We start from the raw sequence: 18,337 nt of genomic DNA on the forward strand, positions 1-18,337 counted from the left end.
TGGGGAGAGATCATGTTGTTTTGGGGGGGAGTGATTAAGTGCTTGTAGAGAGGAAGAGCCCATGGAGCAGGGCAGGGAAGCCACGTGGAGGAGGCAGCCAGAATGGCGAATTGGGGGAAGGAGAAACCAGTTGGATTAGGAGAAGGAATGGAGAATAGAGGTGAATAAGGCTGGTGAGGTAGAAACCTTTGATTCTAGGAAACTCAGATGAGTCAGTAGCTTTGTGAGCGCTGAATGAGTGAGCTTTGGAGCCCAGTGTGTGTATATTTTCGCCCACTGGGTGTGAGTCTAGAATAAAGACAATGGAACACCAGCTTTTGGCTCAACTGTTTCATTACTGTAAGGTCGGTGGATAGAGGGATAGTCATGTGGAGAACTCAGACCCACCCACTTTGGCTAGGACCACCCACAATCAAGCCCGCCAAAGGAAGCTTCCCAGGAACCATTTGGAAAGAAGTGATTGTCTGCCAGCCAGTGAAATTTTACTACGTCATAGTAGCTCCACTTCCCTAGAGGAACCCTTTAAATATCTCCCACGCGGTTTAATCTTTGCAACTTCCCTGACCTCCATCTTTCACCTCCATCTCTCTTTCTTTTCTCGGGGCCAGGGAACCTTGCCAGGCGGGATATGCACTCTGTATTCAATAAAGCCGTCTGCTATTCCACACTTTGTGGCTTTAGCCTCTTCCTTCCTTCTCGGCTGGGAAAAATACCTTACAATTACCATTGGTCCAAATCAAACCTGAACCTGCGCTGGCCAGGAGGCTTTGATGGCAGCTGCGGATACTGGCTATACAACTACCCAGTGAGATATGTTTTCTGACACCAAATCTCATCAACATTCAATTTAAAGTAAACTTTTTTTTTTCCTTTGGAGGAGAAAAACCCTAAAATCTGCTGGGGGCTCCTGAGATGGCTCAGTCAGGCACACAGGGTCCTGCCAAGATAGGGAGGGATAAGAGATGGAATTTTCAGAGAAGTGTGAAATGAGCAGACGTGTGATTGTCAGAGGAAGATCACAGAACATTCTGGAGGCTGAGCCACAGGATGCCTCGTTGTGGGTGTACCCCGTATAAGGAATTGAACTAAAACACCTCCCTATGGTCGAAAGGATTTGGGATGACAGGAAATTTGGGGTCAGAGGTGGTCCTCTCTGTCACCCATGTCAAAGAGAAAGTGGGAAAGCTCTGAGCACTAATGATCCCTGTCTGTCTGTCCCGTGTGGTCCCATCTGTGCACACAGAACTAAAGGTAAAGGGGGACTTTCCTCATCCATAGTTACTGTTAGGAAAATTGCTTTACTGATCGAATTTAGGGCTTTACACTCTATTCCTCCCCTACTCCCCCCTTGTTATGTGGTCTTTGGTCTGTCCCATTCCTTCTGCAGGTCAGCCCCACCTCCAGCTTTTGTGACTGGCAGTGGAGCAGGCTGGGAACAAACTGCAGACTTGCTAATTCAAGCCCCTATCGGCTAACAAAGCGCCACACAGATGCCTCATTGGTTGCAGGAGAAGCAGTGCTCTATTTTATGAAACAAACAAACCATGATTGGGTTGGCTATTTTTATTTCTCTGAGCCGGAAGCTGAAAGGCCTCAGGTCATTCCTGGTGTCCTAGATCTCAGGGGATGAGTGCTGTGATTTCAGGGCAGGTTGCAGTGAGTCTCCTTTTAATCCTGGCTTCATCCCTGAGATCGATGTCCAATCTTGGTGACGCAGGGGATAGAACAGCAGGGGTGAGAACATCACCCCCAAGCATGCTTCAGCTCAGTCCATGGGATGAAGAAATGTGTTCAGCACACTCAGAATAAAGGCCTAATCTAAGGCTCATCACTTCAATCCAACTAATATTCAATGTCAAATAGGTTTCTGGAGAAGGCCAACTGCTATGATAGGAAAAAATTAGTGGATGTGGTCCCAGGATTCAAGCAACTTACAATTCAATGAGGAGACAAAACAGAACTGATTCTTTTACAGTCTCATTTAAGAAAGATACCTTATCATTGAAGCACCCAGAACACAGGCATACAGAAAAAGAGGAGGCTAGGAAAGGTGGTGGTGGGGAAGGCGGTCCTTGACAGGCTGCATGTTCACTGCTGACTGACCTGTGCCATAGGCTGAGCGCCTGGAGGGAAAATCTGCCGAAAATATCGTGTCTTCCCACATTCTGGTGCTTAATTTGGTGTCTGAATAATTTATGGGGCTGAATAAGTGTTTGCTGAGCTAACAAAGGAATGAGTATATAAACAGATTAAAGGGATACGAAAATAAAATCATTCTGGACAAAGGAAAGCTGGGAGCAAAAGTTAAAGACAACCTTGTATGGCAGGCTTGGAAGCTTAAATGTATTTCTGCTGTCAATGTAGTTTTTCAGCAAAAGAAGTGAGTTTATGTTTTTGAAAGAGAATTCTGTCAGCAGGGTGAAAAGTGCTCTGGAGGAGGGGAGACTTTCAGGCAGGAAACCAAATACCTATGGGGAGCTTTGCCTCTCCAGACTGAAATGAAATATTTCAGATGTATGTAATTAATCCTGGATGATAACTTCCTGGCCTGAAGCTTTCCCAAGTTGGGGATGATGCAATGCAATGGTCCGGGCTTGAGGCCACTGGCTGATCGCCAGAGCTCAATTAGGAAATTGTGCCTGTAGGGTAACCTACATTTTCTGTACTTTTCCAGTGGGAACCTTTGCCAGATAGCACATGTCAGGAGAATCTGTCCTATAAGGCTGTCTCTTACCTTTTACCTGCAAATGAGAAAGTAGTCTGTTCCACAGCGGAAGGGACCTGACAGATGCACATATGCCATGTGGGTGGGGCCACCAGAGAGTAAGAAGTAAGTGCCACTGGGCCTCTCAGCGCAGCCTAGATACTTAACTGACCCTGACTGTTAGTAATGATCTAAGGGTCATTCAGACTTATCTCCCGTTTCTTTTTTTTTTTAATAAATAAAATTTTATTTTAATGGGGTGACATCAATAAATCAGGGTACATATATTCAAAGAAAATATGTCCAGGTTATCTTGTCATTCAGTTCTGTTGCATACCCATCACCCAAAGAGAGATTGTCCTCCGTCACCTTCTATCTCTCCTGTTTCTTTTGCTGTTGTGGGAAAGAAGTTGGGCTCCACAGGCTGAAATTTCAGCTAAGACTGTCACTTGCCTCCTAATGTCTTTCCTGCAATTAGTGTACCCTTAATCCATACCTCTAATCCTTTTGGTGTCACCAGCTTCCCACTTTCCTTGCAAAGACTCCTAATATAGCACTAAGAGAAATGGAGGAAATGGCTGGAGGGACCAGGAATAGGGGTCCCCAGCTCAGGTTAATCCTGTTGGGGAACAGGTAACAGGCCACAAGGCCAGTGCCCAGACATGTGTGAGCAGATTGTTGATAGTGCATCCTGAGAGCAGATTGTTCATAGTGCATCCTGAGAGCAGACTGTTGATAGTGCATCCTGATGACAGCCAGAATCACACATATGGAATGACAGCTTCAGACTCAGGCTCCTAGTGGGGCCTCAGCTGAGCAGCCCAAAGGAACCAGAGTGTCTTGCTTTGGATGCCAGGACTTGGGAATCTTTGGTCTCCATCCCAAGGGCATCTGATAATTGTGGTTTTTATGTAGCACCTGTCAAGGATTCCATCCACCAAGAGAAAGGTAATAATGGACAGGGGAGGAGCTTACAAATAAAAATACTCACCAAGCTAGGGGCTCACTCCAGGTGTTTTGGAATACTCTTCTAGTAGGACTTTAGGGAGAGTCTGCCTGAGGAAGAGAGCAGCATGCTATTGAAGATGAGGGCAGCATCTTCATCTCTGCAAGAACACTGTTGACCCAACCATCTCGCCCTTTGTTCTGATTGTTACACACACTACTTCCAAGGAGGTGGCACTCAAGGAAGGATGTTTGATCCTCTTCCCCCTTTCCTCCTACTTTCTGGCTGGAGGTAGAGAATACATGGTGATAACAGCCAAGCAGCAAGAAAGATGGAACCTCTGTCCCCGATAATGAGATGTGAGACTACCTGCATCCACATAGCTTAACTGTTAGGACTGAGCTCTACGGTCTCCCGTGTCAGCATGAATTACTTTTAACCTAGGAAATTCTTGTTCATGGAGATAAGACTATAAACAAGTAACTTCACTGTTTGCTTCAGGACATCTTGAAAAATAATTTCTGGCCCATCTTGGCAAACAGCCCCCTTTTCAGGATGATAGATTGCTCACTTGGGCAAACAGCCTATTTCTCAAACAACTTTTTACTCATCAAGACTCAAATATTCAAGACTTGTGTCTACCAGGCCTAGAATACTACATCACAAACTTGGCCTGGTCCTTCTTAGATGCCATCCTGTGAAACCTGCCTTAGAGACACCGACCCCCTGAAAGCTCCACCTGGACCTTCCCCTCCTGACACACCAAGAGTGTCTTCATGGTGGTTCTCTCCCTCCTGCAGCTGGTTTAACCATCTTAGCTTGGTTCATTTACAGGTTTTTCTGGTGGTCTTTTGGAGAAGTTGGCAGTTGACAATGATCATTGAGGTACCGTTACCAGCCCTGGACTTCATCCACATGAAAGGGACATAAATTTCTGTCTTGTCATGACACTTTACTTTGCTGTTTTGGTCACTGACAGCTGAACCTGACCCACTAACTAAACTGTTCACTTCCATTTCATACTATCCTCATCTTTATGCCTCACACTGTGTCTGACACACTGTTGCATATGTTAAAAGGAGGAGGACTGGATCTCTTCCTTTAACTCTGCAGTATGGGGCTCAGTAGTTTCTTGTAGATTTCGGACACCTGCCCATTAAAACTGTTTGAAGAACAATCAAACCCACCATAACTTATATACCTAAATAAGCATTGTTGTTTTCAAATTATTCATCATGGGGCTCTATTCGTATATCTTAATATGGCTATTGCCGAAGATGTGCAAAAACCTCTTTTGTACAATAATTGTCTTGATTTCCCATCCTCAGTGGTGAAAAGCCATCTTTTCATGAAAAGTGTTTTAGTGTGGATAATTTCAAACATATACAAACGTGGACAGAATCATATAATGCACAGTTATCAATTTAGGACAAAATCTTGTTCTATCCAAGCCCTTCCTCCTTCCCTTTTCCATCTGGATTACTTTGAAGCTAATCCCAGAGACTGCATCTTTTCATTCAGAAATATACTGCTCTCAAAAATCAAGGGATATTTAAAAAAAAAATTAAGGGATATTTCAAAATGAATATGAAGCGATAAAATATCCCCTAATTTTTGTGAGCAGTATATTTCAGCTATCTCAAAAGATAAGGCTTTAAAAAAATATTAGCCAGGAGTACACTTTCCACTTAAGACTGAAGAATGTGCTTCCCTGGCTAGAGCTGAGAAACACGAAGATGCCTTGCCGGAGCAGAGTAAAGCAGGCCAGACCTGACTGGACCGTGGAGGAGCAGAGGGGGCTTCTAGCCGGAGAGGGACACACCTGGCCCCAGAACTGTTTCGCAGTTGTGCTCTATCACATTTGCGCTTCTTTTTGCACTAAAGTTTCCTCCTTTTTGCCTCCCCAAATTAGCCATATCATTATCCCACTTAAAAAAGTAATACTAATTTCTCTATCGTATGATCAAATAACATTTAACCTTTCCTATTTTGTAATTTGTTTTTACTACTTTATTTGTTAAAATCAAAGTGGAAATAGTTTACAAATGGCAACTAGTGAATGTCTCAGGTCTGTTTAAAATTTTTAATTGAAGTATAGAAAAAAAAGCATATGAATCATAAATGTATATAGCTCAATGAATTCCCCAATCTCTTTTAATCTACAGATTGATCCTTATCCTTCTTTTTTTTCCTTTGGAATTTATTTGGTAAAGAATATGTTTATTGTGTAGAGTTTCCCAATCTATACTTGACTGGTTGTGTGTCCATGGTATCATTTGGCATGCTCCTCTGTTGTCTATTTCCTGTAAATTGGTGGTTACATCTACAGCCTTATCAGATCAGGTCATTTTTTGGCAAACTTCCTAGGTGCTACTGTTTATGCCTATCAGTAGGTTCGTCATTCCAGGGTTGGTTGTTTCTGAAAGCATCTTTTGAAGGTGGATGTTACAAATAGGGAAAAGACAGTCCAAGCTGTTTAGGGAGAAGTGTGGGTGATCAAGCTGGTAAATATGGTTGCCTGAGTTGAAAAGTTGTTATCAAGTAATGAATGATTTTCTTGTGAGGTTGGTAAATTGTCCCTGAAGGAAACTCCAAAACAGTTCCAAAAATATCTGTGTAATGGCAGCATCAAATGTACAGACATCCAGAGTGACTAAGGCGAACGGAACAACAGTGACATTGATGGAGAAATTGTACGTTGGTTATAAACCCAGCCTTGCTGTGTGGGTGGACGCTTGTGGTGTCCCTCTCTAGTCATGAGCTCCTCTTAAGGACACCTAAATGTTACAGTGTGTATCAATCACCCTTGTGTTTTCAAGGTTGGAGCTGGAACCGCAGCTCTCTTGCTGAAATGCTGCCCTCAAATCCTCAAAGGGCAGATCCTGGCTCCTGTCTTTGTTCATCCCGCAGACTGGACGTGTAGAAAAGTTGCTGCTGGGTCACACCCAGTCCCTCCCCAGCCCTGGCATTTGCTTCATTGGCGAGAATGTGGTCAGGGCACTGCAGGGGAAACCCTGTTTCTGAGCGGCCAACAAGAAATGGGGAAGCACGGGGGGACCTTCAGCTCCGACCAGACTGGGGGTAGACTCTCAGAGCAGGCGGGCTAGCCAGAAGGCCCCTGGTTATTTCGACACCTCAGAGACTTCCCTGTTCCAGTTCACAGAACTCTTCTGGGTCCTTGCATGCAGCCCATTGTGTCTTGCCCTGGGCCCGCCCTGTGACGTAACTGGGCGGAGCCAGCGTCCTTGGGCGAGACCAGCCAGACCTTAGAGCCAACCTAGGCTTGGAGCTCCTCCCAAGCCCGCAGGCCCGGAGTTGGCGCCTGCGCATCTGGACCAGGACGCGCTTGTCTCCCCTCCCCCCTCCCCCCCCCCTCTAGCAACCGTCGTCGCGCCCTCTTCAGCCACCTCCGCCGCGTTCGCGCACGCGTGCCGCTTCCGGCCTTTCGGCCCCGCCTCCCGTCACCCGTAACAACCACTGGAGCCTCGCTGTGCCCCTTCCGCCCCCGCCCCCGCCCCTCCCTGCCCACTCCCCGGAACCGGTGGTAGAGCTGCGGCCGCGGGTGGTAGCACGGCGACGGCACCACGGAGCCTCCGGGATGAGTGCCTCCCTTCGCCCTGCGTTCCGGGCCTGGCCCTGCTGACAGAGGTAGGCGCGCGTCGCCGCGGAGGGCTCCGAGAGGGCCCCTGGCGCGGCCCTTCCCGTCGGCGCGGGGCTCTCATGGCCGCCTCTGCGCCCGGCCCACCCTTCCCGTTCCCCCCGGTTCCCCCCTGCTCCCTTGGGCTGCCTAGGCCCGCCACAGCCCTGCCCCCTCGCCACTACTCCAGTCTGGTCGCCCCGCCCCACCCCCACCCCCACCCCCACCCCGCCGGGCTTCCCACTCCGCGACTCCTCCTTGCTGGAAACGGAGTTTGGGGCCTGAGCCATCCCTGGCGCACCTCCCCGGGCCGGCCTGGGCTGGGGGCCCACCGGAGTCGCCGCGCTGGACCCCCTGACGGACGATCCAAGGACCCGGCCGCCCCTCGTTCCTGCTCGGGATGGACTTACTGGCTGTGGCCATTGGCTAATTTTTAAGGACCGATTGTCCTGCAGTAGAAGGGGCTCTGGGCCTGGGTGCCACTTGGCCGTGGTAACTCCGGATTCCCACGTAGGACGTTTCCCTGGACCGGAGCACCCGAAGCTGGAAACTGGCAGGAGTTCACAAGCTTGTGAATTAGCAGGTTCTTGAGCCTAGTCACTTTGGGTTTTGCCGGGCGGTGGAATTCTGAATGGATGTCACAGTACCTTAGCCAAGAATTCTGCTTTTCTGTCCCCCCACCCCCACCCGCTTTTTATACTCGATGATCACCCTCCTCCTTATTGGGAGATACTGTAACTCTAAAATAATTTTCCCAATTATATTTTTAAAAGGTTATGGAATTCCTACTGTACACCAACCAAACAGAAGGTGGTCCCAGTGCACCAGGACCTGCCAGTTCCAGAATGGAGATTAATGACGTCTTCCAGTTGAGTGTGGCCGAGAACTCAGGAGTTGGCTCTTGAGTCTCATGATTTTGGAACTGGAAGTCTTTCAAGATTATCTCACTCCAGACCTCATTTTACAGAGGTGAAACTGAGTCCCAGGGAAGTCAAATGACTTGCTGGAGATCACCCAGAGTTCATCTCTAGCAGTTTTCAGACTGTCAGGCAGTGCCCTTTCCCACCCTAACCTGTTCCTTCGGAGAGGGATGCGAACCAAACGTACCAGAGGAAGTTCCAGACCTGTTTAAACATAATACTATAGATAGGAACCTTGCAAAAGAGAGTCTATCTTTGTAATTTTTTTTGTTTTGTTTTTTTGTGTCTAGACTGGGGGCTCTTCGAGGATATTCCATTTCTACTTTTGAGTATTCACTCACCATACTCCACGTAAAATAACGTTCTTAATGATTATTCTCTGCAGGACAGGTAGGCTCTTTGGATTTATTTTTCTTTCTCACTTTTAAATAGGGAAGTAAAGTCACAACAGAAGAGTCCAGTTAAAAGTGTGTCTTCAGAAAAACTCATGTAGGCTGGGACAGGAGTGAATTCCTTGGTCTGTGAAGTAGGTGCCAGTGTTTAATTGATTGCCTACCCAATCTTACAGCTGTTTGAGGCTGGAAAACTTCAGTGGAGCCTCTGGCTGGGGTTTCTGGTGTCTCTGAAATTGCAGTCTGTGCAGTTCGAAAGTGGGCATTGACAAGCTTCCTTGGAAGCTAGCTTTAGAGGAGTAGTCCATAATTTGAGCAACAATGGTACTTTTCACTTTGTTCTCCACTTTTAAATTTCTGTGTTGCCGCGCACTTAATATCTTAAAGCCATCATTTTTATTTGGCTTCTCCTGGAAGTTGTTGAAGAGAAAACAACTCAAGACCTAATCATATCGGTTATCAGAATAATCCGATCATAGCATTTGACTGGTGGAAAGGACTAACCCAGGGCAGCCCTAGGAGAGGTCCAGCGAGACAGAGGCAGGAACAGAATCTTTTAAACCTTAGAGCAGGGCTGTTTCCCTCATTCTGCTTGGGCTTCCTTCAACTTATCAGTCTTACTACTTTCTCCTACATCTGCTGCCATCTCTTGTTTTTTGTGTCCATACAATTACGACCTGCTGAGGTTCCCTTCCACCCTTAGACTGTAGCATGATGTGGAAATGCAGACTTAATTTTTAACAATTCATGGTTATTTATCACATATGTTTGTGTTTTGCAGGTGAGAGAGGATTGCTATTATATTACAATCATGGTGCAGAAATACCAGTCACCAGTGCGGGTGTATAAACACCCCTTTGAATTAATTATGGCTGTAAGTACTTAAAGATTACTCTTTGGCTTATGTTCTTTAAGTATTTGGATTTGATGATCTATAAACTGATGTTCATTTTATTGTTTGTCTCCATTGCTCCATTTGTATTTACTCTATTTTTTTGTGCTTATGAACTGTATCTAGATTTTGTGAAATGTTTTAAACTCTTAAGTCTCTGAAAATAAAAATCTGCACATTTGTTTTTTAAAAATGCACCTCAGGTTAATATATGAATTTGAGTTGATTCTCCCTTTGGAAGTACAGAACAGAAGTGGGATTGTAACTATATACTTCTTCCTCTGGATTCTGCTGGTTTTTTGTTCATTAAAGCATAAAAAGGATGGGGAGAGTGGAATTTCCCTCTGCTGCTCTTTTGGAAGAGTGCTGTGATCATGAGTGAATTCCTTTTACCTTGAACTGAGTTGAGCACTATAGGACAGAGTTTAATTTACATTATTCTAATAACTCTGCTGAATTAGTTTGCCCCCCAGCATCAAATTCATGAGTCTTATTAGAATTCCAATAATGGGGTCACTAAAATTAATTTTTTTGTTATTTACCTGAAGAGTTTGCCTGAAAATAAGCATTTCACTTGATGCAAAACAAAAGAAACCCATTTCTAGTCACTTTTAGATTACTATAGGATATTCTTTCCCCTCTTCTGTACCATTTTGCTACTGAGGTATAATGTACACATAGGAAATGCTTCTCTAATGAACATACAGCCTGATGGAAATATCAGATTGAACCAAGATCAAGAATCACAACATACCACCCCCGTCAGAAGCCCCACTCAGTCCCTTTCATCCCCTTCCCCACCCCCCTTTTTTTACTTTGAACACCATGGAGGAATGTTAGCTCTTTCTGTTCTATATATAAATTGAAACTCAGGTGTTTTTGCATCTGGCTTCTGCTCTGCATTGTTTATGAGGTTTATCCAGATCAATCTAGTTTTGGAGAACAAAAATCTCAAGTCCTCCCAAGGGAATAATTTATTTTTTTTAATTGAGATATAATTTACTTAGAGTGGAATGGTCACATGGTAGGTGTACAGTTTGATCAGTATTGACAAAAAAGTGACCCACACCTCTTGTCAAGATTAGACCCTTTCCATCCATTACCTCAGAAAGTTCCCTGTGTCTCTTCTCTGTCTGGTCTGAGACTTTTTGTTTATTAGTTTCTCTGTGTGAGTGGTCCTTTTTCCCTTAAATACCAGACTGTTCAGTAGTTTATGATAATGGCTTATCGAAAGGCTTGTGTCCTGCTTGCATGTCCTGTGTGCTGGTTTGGCTTTTGGTTGTCCAGAGTGAAGACCCAGTCCAGCATGCCCAAGGAGTATTGTTAGTGGGAACAGTGCTGCTTGTGTGATAGGAAGGGCACAGACATCCAGGAATCTGTGCTGGGGTGGGCTGAGCTATGAGTATGGCTTGGAGGGTGGTTCCCGGCAGTGCTGGTGCTGGGGGCCTCCAGCAGTTGTTTCTGGAACTTTACCTCCTGTGTGCATGAGTCTCTCTCCCCGCCACCAACTGGCTGCTCTGCTTACTCCTCATGTTCCTTTGGGGCGTCAGCTCATGTGCTCTGTCAGCTGGTCAAACCTTCTGGTCCCAATCCAACTTTGTGGCATTTCTTGCATTCTTTCAGTTTCTAAGTGATCAATTCTTGTCACATTTCCTAGTTCAGATTCTAGAGAGAGACTTAATCTGGTCATCTTTCCCCTGGACCTAGAATCCAGGTTACTGGGCAGCCTGTGAATTGCTTGCCTGGTGGGAGGCAGAAAGGCAGATGGTGTGAGACAGTGTGGTGGGGGGAGTGGGGGTGGGCATCATAGCTGGTACATTATGTTTTCCAAAATGGTCACTATGATTTTCAAAGCTTGATGCAACCCTGAGAGTTTGAGGCAAAGGTTGTGATGGTGTCCTCTGCAAACAGTAGATTAAATAAAGAGGTATTTTGATTGTCTGCAGTTAAACTTCCTTATTTTTCTTACCTTATTGTTTTTAGAATGGTAATAGGGCCTGGCTGGGTAGCTCAGTTGAGTTAGAGCAGGGGTCCCCAAACTGCGGCCCCCTGAGGCCATTTATCTGGCCCCGCCGCACTTCCGGAAGGGGCACCTCTTTCATTGGTGGTCAGTGAGAGGAGCCTAGTTCCCATGGAAATACTGGTCAGTTTGTTAATTTAAATTTACTTGTTCTTTATTTTGAATATTGTATTTGTTCCCGTTTTGGTTTTTTACTTTAAAATAAGATATGTGCAGTGTGCATAGGGATTTGTTCATAGTTTTTCTTTTATAGTCCGGCCCTCCAATGGTCTGAGGGACAGTGAACTGGCCCCTTGTTTAAAAAGTTTGGGGACCCCTGAGTTAGAGTGTTGTTATGACATGCTGAGGTTGCGGGTTTGATTGTTGGTTAGGGCACCTGCAAGAATCAATCAATGACAGTATGAATAAATGAAACAACAGTGGATGTTTCTCTCTCTCCCATACATTCCCTCTCAGGATCAATCAATAAAATTAAAAAAAATAGGTAGTTTGTTCTGCCAACTTTACGCATGGATTTACAGAAGAATTTGAAAGTCAAAACCACTCCCCCAGCCTTTTAAAATTAACTATTAAATTGCTTTTGTTTTAAGGCAGTAGTAATTTTCTTTTTAGTTATTAGAATATACTTGTAACCTGAAAATAAAGTATGCCTTTTTCCTTACAGAATTACAAAGAAGCTAGTATTTGTTAAGTCTTTAGTGGTTTTTGTATAGTGTCATTTGCCACTTTTCTTATGTAATTGACATAAAACCCTTTGTATTTAATTTACTTTGCTTTACTTTTATTTTTATTGAGAAAAAATAGTATAATAGAGTGACTCTGAAAATGTTCTTTTCAATTCTTTCAGAGGAAGGAGAGAGATACACAGTTAAAATGAGAATAGAGCTGTAGTTAGCTTCAGCTGAAATATTTGTGAGAGAACCCAGACCAGTAATCACAGGATGTGACGGTGAACAAAGGAGGTTGTTTGGTGGCCAGCCTGTGGAATCCATCCGTGTATCTAATCCTAATTTACAGGGGTCCCAGAAGGAGAAAGACTGCTGGAGAAAATGCCGCAGTCTACCTAATGCCCTTGTCTGTCTTAACTGAGAGGTGGTTTGTGTAACTTAGTATTGCCAGAAAAATTTTTAAAAATTTTATTTATTCATTTTAGAGAGGAGAGAGAAAGGGAAAGAGAGAGAGACAGAGAGGGAGAGAGAGAGGAGAGAGAGACAGAGAGAGAAGGTGGGGAGGAGCTGGAAGCATCAACTCCCATATATGCCTTGACCAGGCAAGCCCAGGGTTTCGAACCGGCGACCTCAGCATTTCCAGGTCGACGCTTTATCCACTGCGCCACCACAGGTCAGGCGGTATTGCCAGAAAATTGCTTCCATAACAAATGCTTAGTGTGATAGGTACATGGTGGGTATCTAATATGTTGTTTGAATTTTGATTGACTTAATGAAAAATTATTTCTTTTGGGTCAATATACTGATAGCCTTAAGAAATCATGTTAATGTTCTCATTAATTCATTTGAATTAAATATAAACAAAATTGAAGTGGAACTTTTCAACAGACATTTGTGACATATTAGGGGGATTCTTTGTTAGATATTAATCCAGAAACAGTATGTTACAGCTTCTCTAAATTGAAAACTCACCTAACTCGAGCCCCTTTTGAGGTGAGGAATCTGAGTCAAAGTTCAAGCTTATGGAATTAGCTGTGGAGATCAGGTTTTTGTTTTTTTTTAATTGAGTGATTGTAGAGAGTGAGAAACATCAAATCTGTTCCTGTATGTGCCCAGACTGCGATTGAATGGGCAACCTCTGTGCATTGGGGCGATACTGACCAACCAAGCTGTTTAGCCAGGGCAAGTTCTGACCCTGGAGTTGAGGATTCTATGTATCATGCCATGTGTTTCTCACCCCACTCACCCCAGCATTGTAGTAATGTGTGTCCTGGAAAGCTTAATGAAGGTTCTTGTCCTTGACAATGTCTTGCCAGTCTCAGCCAAGAACATTTCCTGGGGCCACTCTACCTGACTTGTAGGGGAGAATTTAATCAGTGAAGGACATTCCAATTATTGTGCCTTGAAGGATTTGTGACTCCACAGAGAGGAACTTAGAAGGGGAGGTAGGATTCTGGATGCTTGGGTTAGAGTGCTTCATTCTGAAATTTGTAAGGTAAAACACAAATTTGAAAACATTTCAAGTACAACTTTTTTCCGCCTGATGTTAATGGCCCCTTACTAAACGATACACAGGGAAAAAGAAAGGAGGCAGAGAGTCAGTGACGTGCCCTGTAGGAGGGTGGCATGGACGAGGACGGATAGGGCGCAGGATGGAGAAGTGAGGGAGAGAAGACAGCATGAGTCCCCTTCTGGAACAGGTGTATCTCTCATAACAGTCACAAGTGAGGGGAGGACTTATCTGTGATTCTTTCTCTCGCCTAAGGACAGCTGTCATTAGGAGAGGCTCCGTGACTTCCTGTAACATGCCACAAGTCACTGGTCCCATTCCTAATGGTTTTCCATTACCACAACAGATTGTCACATAGTTTTGTCCTCTCTTCAGCCATCCACTCTCCCCAGTTTCCCTTTCTCATTAGTGTGTCCTGAAGCCCTTCACCATCTGTGTTCCTTGTAGACACCACCTTTAGATTGCACCTTCATGTCCTTTTCTTTCCAGCACTGCTATCATTGCTCCAGCCTAAGCCCTCATCTCTTTGGAGGGAAAGACCCAAGTTTACTTGTTATTTTCTTTTATAGTGACTTAAACCAGCACAGATTAATTATTTTAAAATTAGTTCTTGAAGTCAGAGGTCTGCAGTGGATCGCACTGGGATAAAACTAAGGTGTGAGCATCACTGCTTTCCTTCCCGATGCTCTAGGGGAGAGTTCATTGTCTTTCCAGTTTCCAGATGCTGCCTGTTTTTGGCTCGTGATCCCCTTGCTCCATCTTGGAAGTAAAAAATGGCAGCCAAATCCTTATCACATGATGTCTCACTCACCTCATTATTTTCTTACAACTTTGTGTTTTTTGTGTGTGTGTGTTTTTTTTTTGTATTTTTCCGAAGCTGGAAATGGGGAGAGACAGACAGACTCCCGCATGCGCCTGACCGGGATCCACCCGGCACGCCCACCAGGGGGCGACGCTCTGCCCACCAGGGGGCGATGCTCTGCCCCTCCGGGGCGTCGCTCTTTTGCCACCAGAGCCACTCTAGCGCCTGGGGCAGTGGCCAAGGAGCCATCCCCAGCACCCGGGCCATCTTTGCTCCAATGGAGCCTCGGCTGTGGGAGGGGAAGAGAGAGACAGAGAGGAAGGAGAGGAGGAGGGGTGGAGAAGCAGATGGGCGCTTCTCCTGTGTGCCCTGGCCGGGAATCGAACCCGGGACTTCTGCACGCCAGGCAGACGCTCTACCACTGAGCCAACCGGCCAGGGTCACAACTTTGTTTTTTTATGACAGAGACAGAGAGGGACAGGGATAGATAGGGACAGACAGACAGGAAGGGAGAGAGATGAGAAGCATCAATTCTTTGTTGTGCCACTTTAGTTATTCATTGATTGCTTTCTCATATGTGCCTTGACGGGGAGGGGGGGCGCTATAGCAGAGCGAGTGACCCCTTGTTCAAGCCAGCGACCTTAGGCTTCAAGGCAGAGACCCTGAGTTCATGTCTATGATCCCACACTCAAGCCAGCAGCCCGGTGCTCAAGCCACTGAGCCTGCACTCAAGCCACTGATCCTGCACTCAAGCTGGGACCTCGGGGTTTCAAACCTGGGTCCTCTGCATCCCAGTTCAATACTCTATCCACTGCGCCACTGCCTGGCCAGGCCTTACTTAGAACTTTTATCCTGTTAGGTCATCTATGTTCTTTTGCCAGACACTGAGTCCATTTGTCAGCCCTCTGTTTTGGTGATCTCCAGTTTTTGGCATATCCTTCTGAACTCCTTTGCTTTTTCTCAAGGCCCTCCATGTCCTAATCTCTGTGCAACCTTATTTCACATGTTATGCAGACTTCCCAACAGAGACATTTAACTCTTTCCTGTACTGTCCTGGTTTGCTGCTCACAGTGTGGCCTCTCCTTCCCTCTCCCCCTTTCTTCTGACCTGATTTCCCTGTCTTTGATGTTTGCCTCTTCCCATCTGTCTCTGGAACCTCTTGGAATCTTACTGCTCCCCTATGCTCCGAGTTGCGGATCACACATCCCTTTGCTCTGACTCCTTAGCGTAGTCACTGTTGGTTCTTGCACTTGTAATTCTCAAAGGTTTCTGGCCTTTTCTTTTTACATTTTTATAAATTATGCAAAACCCTGTTAATAAACACCATAATAGTAGTTTAAGGAATGTAATTTTATAGGTTGAATAACCAAAAAGCCTATTTGCCAGTGTACTGTTGACTATAAATGGCCACCACAACAAAATGTGCTTTTTTTGCTCTTCTCATCTCTTGTTTTATTTTTGTTTATTTCATTCTCTGTTCCTTTAGTCCTTTTGCCCTTTCTGCTCAGATTTCTCATGTCTTCCACTTTGCTATGGGACTGGACACCACTTTGGGCCTGGCTACAGACAGTGCTACAGCCCAGTAGCTAGGCCAGTTACTAGTCTGAGACTAGTGAGAACGTGAAAGAATCAAACAGACCACTGAGATGAGGTGCGTAAGCCAGGGCCTGGTAATACCCACATCCTTTCTTTTCTGGTATCCAGCCCTTTCCCACCTCCAAATATGAGGTGAAATGAATCAGTTTATATGTAAGGAGATGTACTTCTATTTAAGCTCTGTTTCATCCATTCGGATTTCACATATTCAAACAGCTAGGGAGACATGGAGGACCCTGGGGTAGACTTGTATGTTCAAATGCAGTCTGGCGGAGCCTCATGTTGAGTAAATCGAGTCTGTTTTTGTAGGGGAGGTGAGGTGTGCAGAAAGCTGGGAGGAAGAGTGCGTCCTGAGGGAACCGAGCCATCCTGTGCTTTCAGATCATTCCTCTGGTTGGCTGGGGCAGAGGAGCACAGGGCCTACTGGAACTTGTTCTTGCCTCAGCCTTGCCTTCTCCTCCTCACTGTGTGGCAGTTGCTGCCTCCTGAAGCCCCACCCTCCTCCCTGCTTTCCTTCCTGCTTAAGGTATTGAGCCCCTTCTCCCCTTTTCTCTCACTTTGTTTTTTCCTCTGACTTTACTCCCATGAGTAGTGGGTTTTCAGCATAATTTTAGTGACGGTTATTTCATCTTCTCGAAGCACATTCTCATCCTCTCATCCAAGATGAGAGGCTTATAGAATGCAGATTTCAGACATCTTGTTAATTCATTGATAAATACGAATTTCACCATGCATCTCTAACCAGGAAGGATCTTTTTCTTTTTAAAACATAACCGCATGGCATTATCACACCTAACAAAAGTACTGATTTCTTGTTATCTAAAACCAAGTCCACGTTCAGACTTTTGTCTAAACCACGTGTTATAAGTTGGATCCTGCTTCAAATGCAGCCATTGCATTGCACTTGGTTATGTTTCTGCAGTCTCCTTTTTTTCTTTTATGCCATTTGTTAGAGAAAGTGGGTCATTTGTCCTGCTCAATTACCTTAACCTTTTGCCAATGTAATTGCTCATTATAGCAAATAGGCATAGGGAGAAGATGCAGACCTCACATCAGTCCACTCAGTACATGTTAGCAGCTTCATTTAAACATTTGCTGCTCTTTCATCCCGGTGATCACCCTGTGCAATTTTGAGTTGCAAATAAGCTTCAAAATATTTTTTCCCAAATTAAACTGGGTCTTTTAGTTATACTTTTTAATGTAATCCGTCAGTCCTAATACTTTTTACAGAAAGGAGTTAAAAGGAGTTAATTTATTGTCGTGTCTGATTCACAAGGCTTCTAGCACATACAGCGAATGCTTGGTGGTAGTCTGGCCTAGGCTTGGGAGGGGGGGTTTAGGGGAGTGTGGCAGTAGGCTGAGGTGACCAGCTGTGCTGGTCAGTTAATCAGTCATTTGTGCTTCTTCACCAGAACCCAGGATGGAGGTATTGGGCTGGTTGGGGAAGCTTCTACACAGAACTTGACTGAAGAGAGCATTTTGGTTAGCCACTGTTATAACTGATCCTTCTGTCTTGATTTTTAACCAGTACAAGAGTGAAGCAGGGAATTTTGTATATTTTTTGGGAATAATTTTATATGTTATAACAATGCATATGTTGCATTATAATTTTCTTGAGAGGTACAATTTGATGTTAGGAGTACTAGCTTTTAAAAATTTCTTTTTAGCCTGACCAGGCGGTGGTGCAGTGGATAGAGCGTCAGATTGGGACGCAGAGGAGGCAGAGGACGCAGGTTCGAAACCTCGAGGTCGCTGGCTTGAGCACGGCGTTGCTGGCTTGAGCATGGGATCATAGACACGACCCCATGGTTGCTAGCTTAAGCCCAAAGGTTGCTGGCTTGAAGCCCAAGGTCACTGGCTTGAGCAAGGGGCCACTCACTCTGCTGTAGGCACCCCCCATCAAGGCACATATCAGAAAGCAATCAAACAACTAATTTGCCACAATGAAGAATTGATGCTTCTCATATTTCTCCCTTCCTGTCTGTCTTTCCCTATCTGTCCCTCTCGCTGACTCTGTCTCTGCCAAAAAAAAAATTCTTTAAAAAAAATCTATGTATATGTCATTATCATGCTATGTAAGATAGTTGCTATATGAATCTTTTCCACTCAGAAATCTGCTATCTGTATTTTATAGTTCTCCTGCATGGTTTTGCACTCCAGTGCCCATGCTGCACACTGAGTCTCAGCTCTGGATGCTGAGTGTCCAGTTTATAACTGTCTTGTATGTTTGATTACATGGCTGCCTGGTAG

At 45.0% G+C, this 18,337-nt stretch overlaps 1 protein-coding gene across 11 annotated transcripts in view; it reads left to right on the top strand.

Annotated features, from left to right (window-relative positions):
* Positions 1–7,141: 7,141 nt before the first annotated feature.
* The window catches only part of SEC14L1 (SEC14 like lipid binding 1), a 57,682-nt gene continuing 46,486 nt past the window's right edge, over positions 7,142–18,337 (top strand). For 4 of the 11 annotated variants that reach the window (XM_066381320.1, XM_066381313.1, XM_066381321.1 and 1 more), the window contains exons 1-4: positions 7,142–7,298; positions 8,061–8,256; positions 8,498–8,597; positions 9,381–9,473. In XM_066381320.1, the coding sequence (XP_066237417.1) occupies positions 9,411–9,473 (63 nt within the window). In that variant the 5' untranslated portion in view covers positions 7,142–7,298; positions 8,061–8,256; positions 8,498–8,597; positions 9,381–9,410. Of the gene's footprint in view, positions 7,299–7,564; positions 7,871–8,060; positions 8,257–8,497; positions 8,598–8,639; positions 8,734–9,380; positions 9,474–18,337 lie in introns of those variants that run through there. The other 7 variants (XM_066381315.1, XM_066381314.1, XM_066381316.1 and 4 more) reach the window with 7 other exon arrangements.

Source organism: Saccopteryx leptura, chromosome 4 (genome assembly GCF_036850995.1).
Source record: "Saccopteryx leptura isolate mSacLep1 chromosome 4, mSacLep1_pri_phased_curated, whole genome shotgun sequence".
NCBI classification, from domain to species: Eukaryota; Metazoa; Chordata; class Mammalia; order Chiroptera; family Emballonuridae; genus Saccopteryx; species Saccopteryx leptura.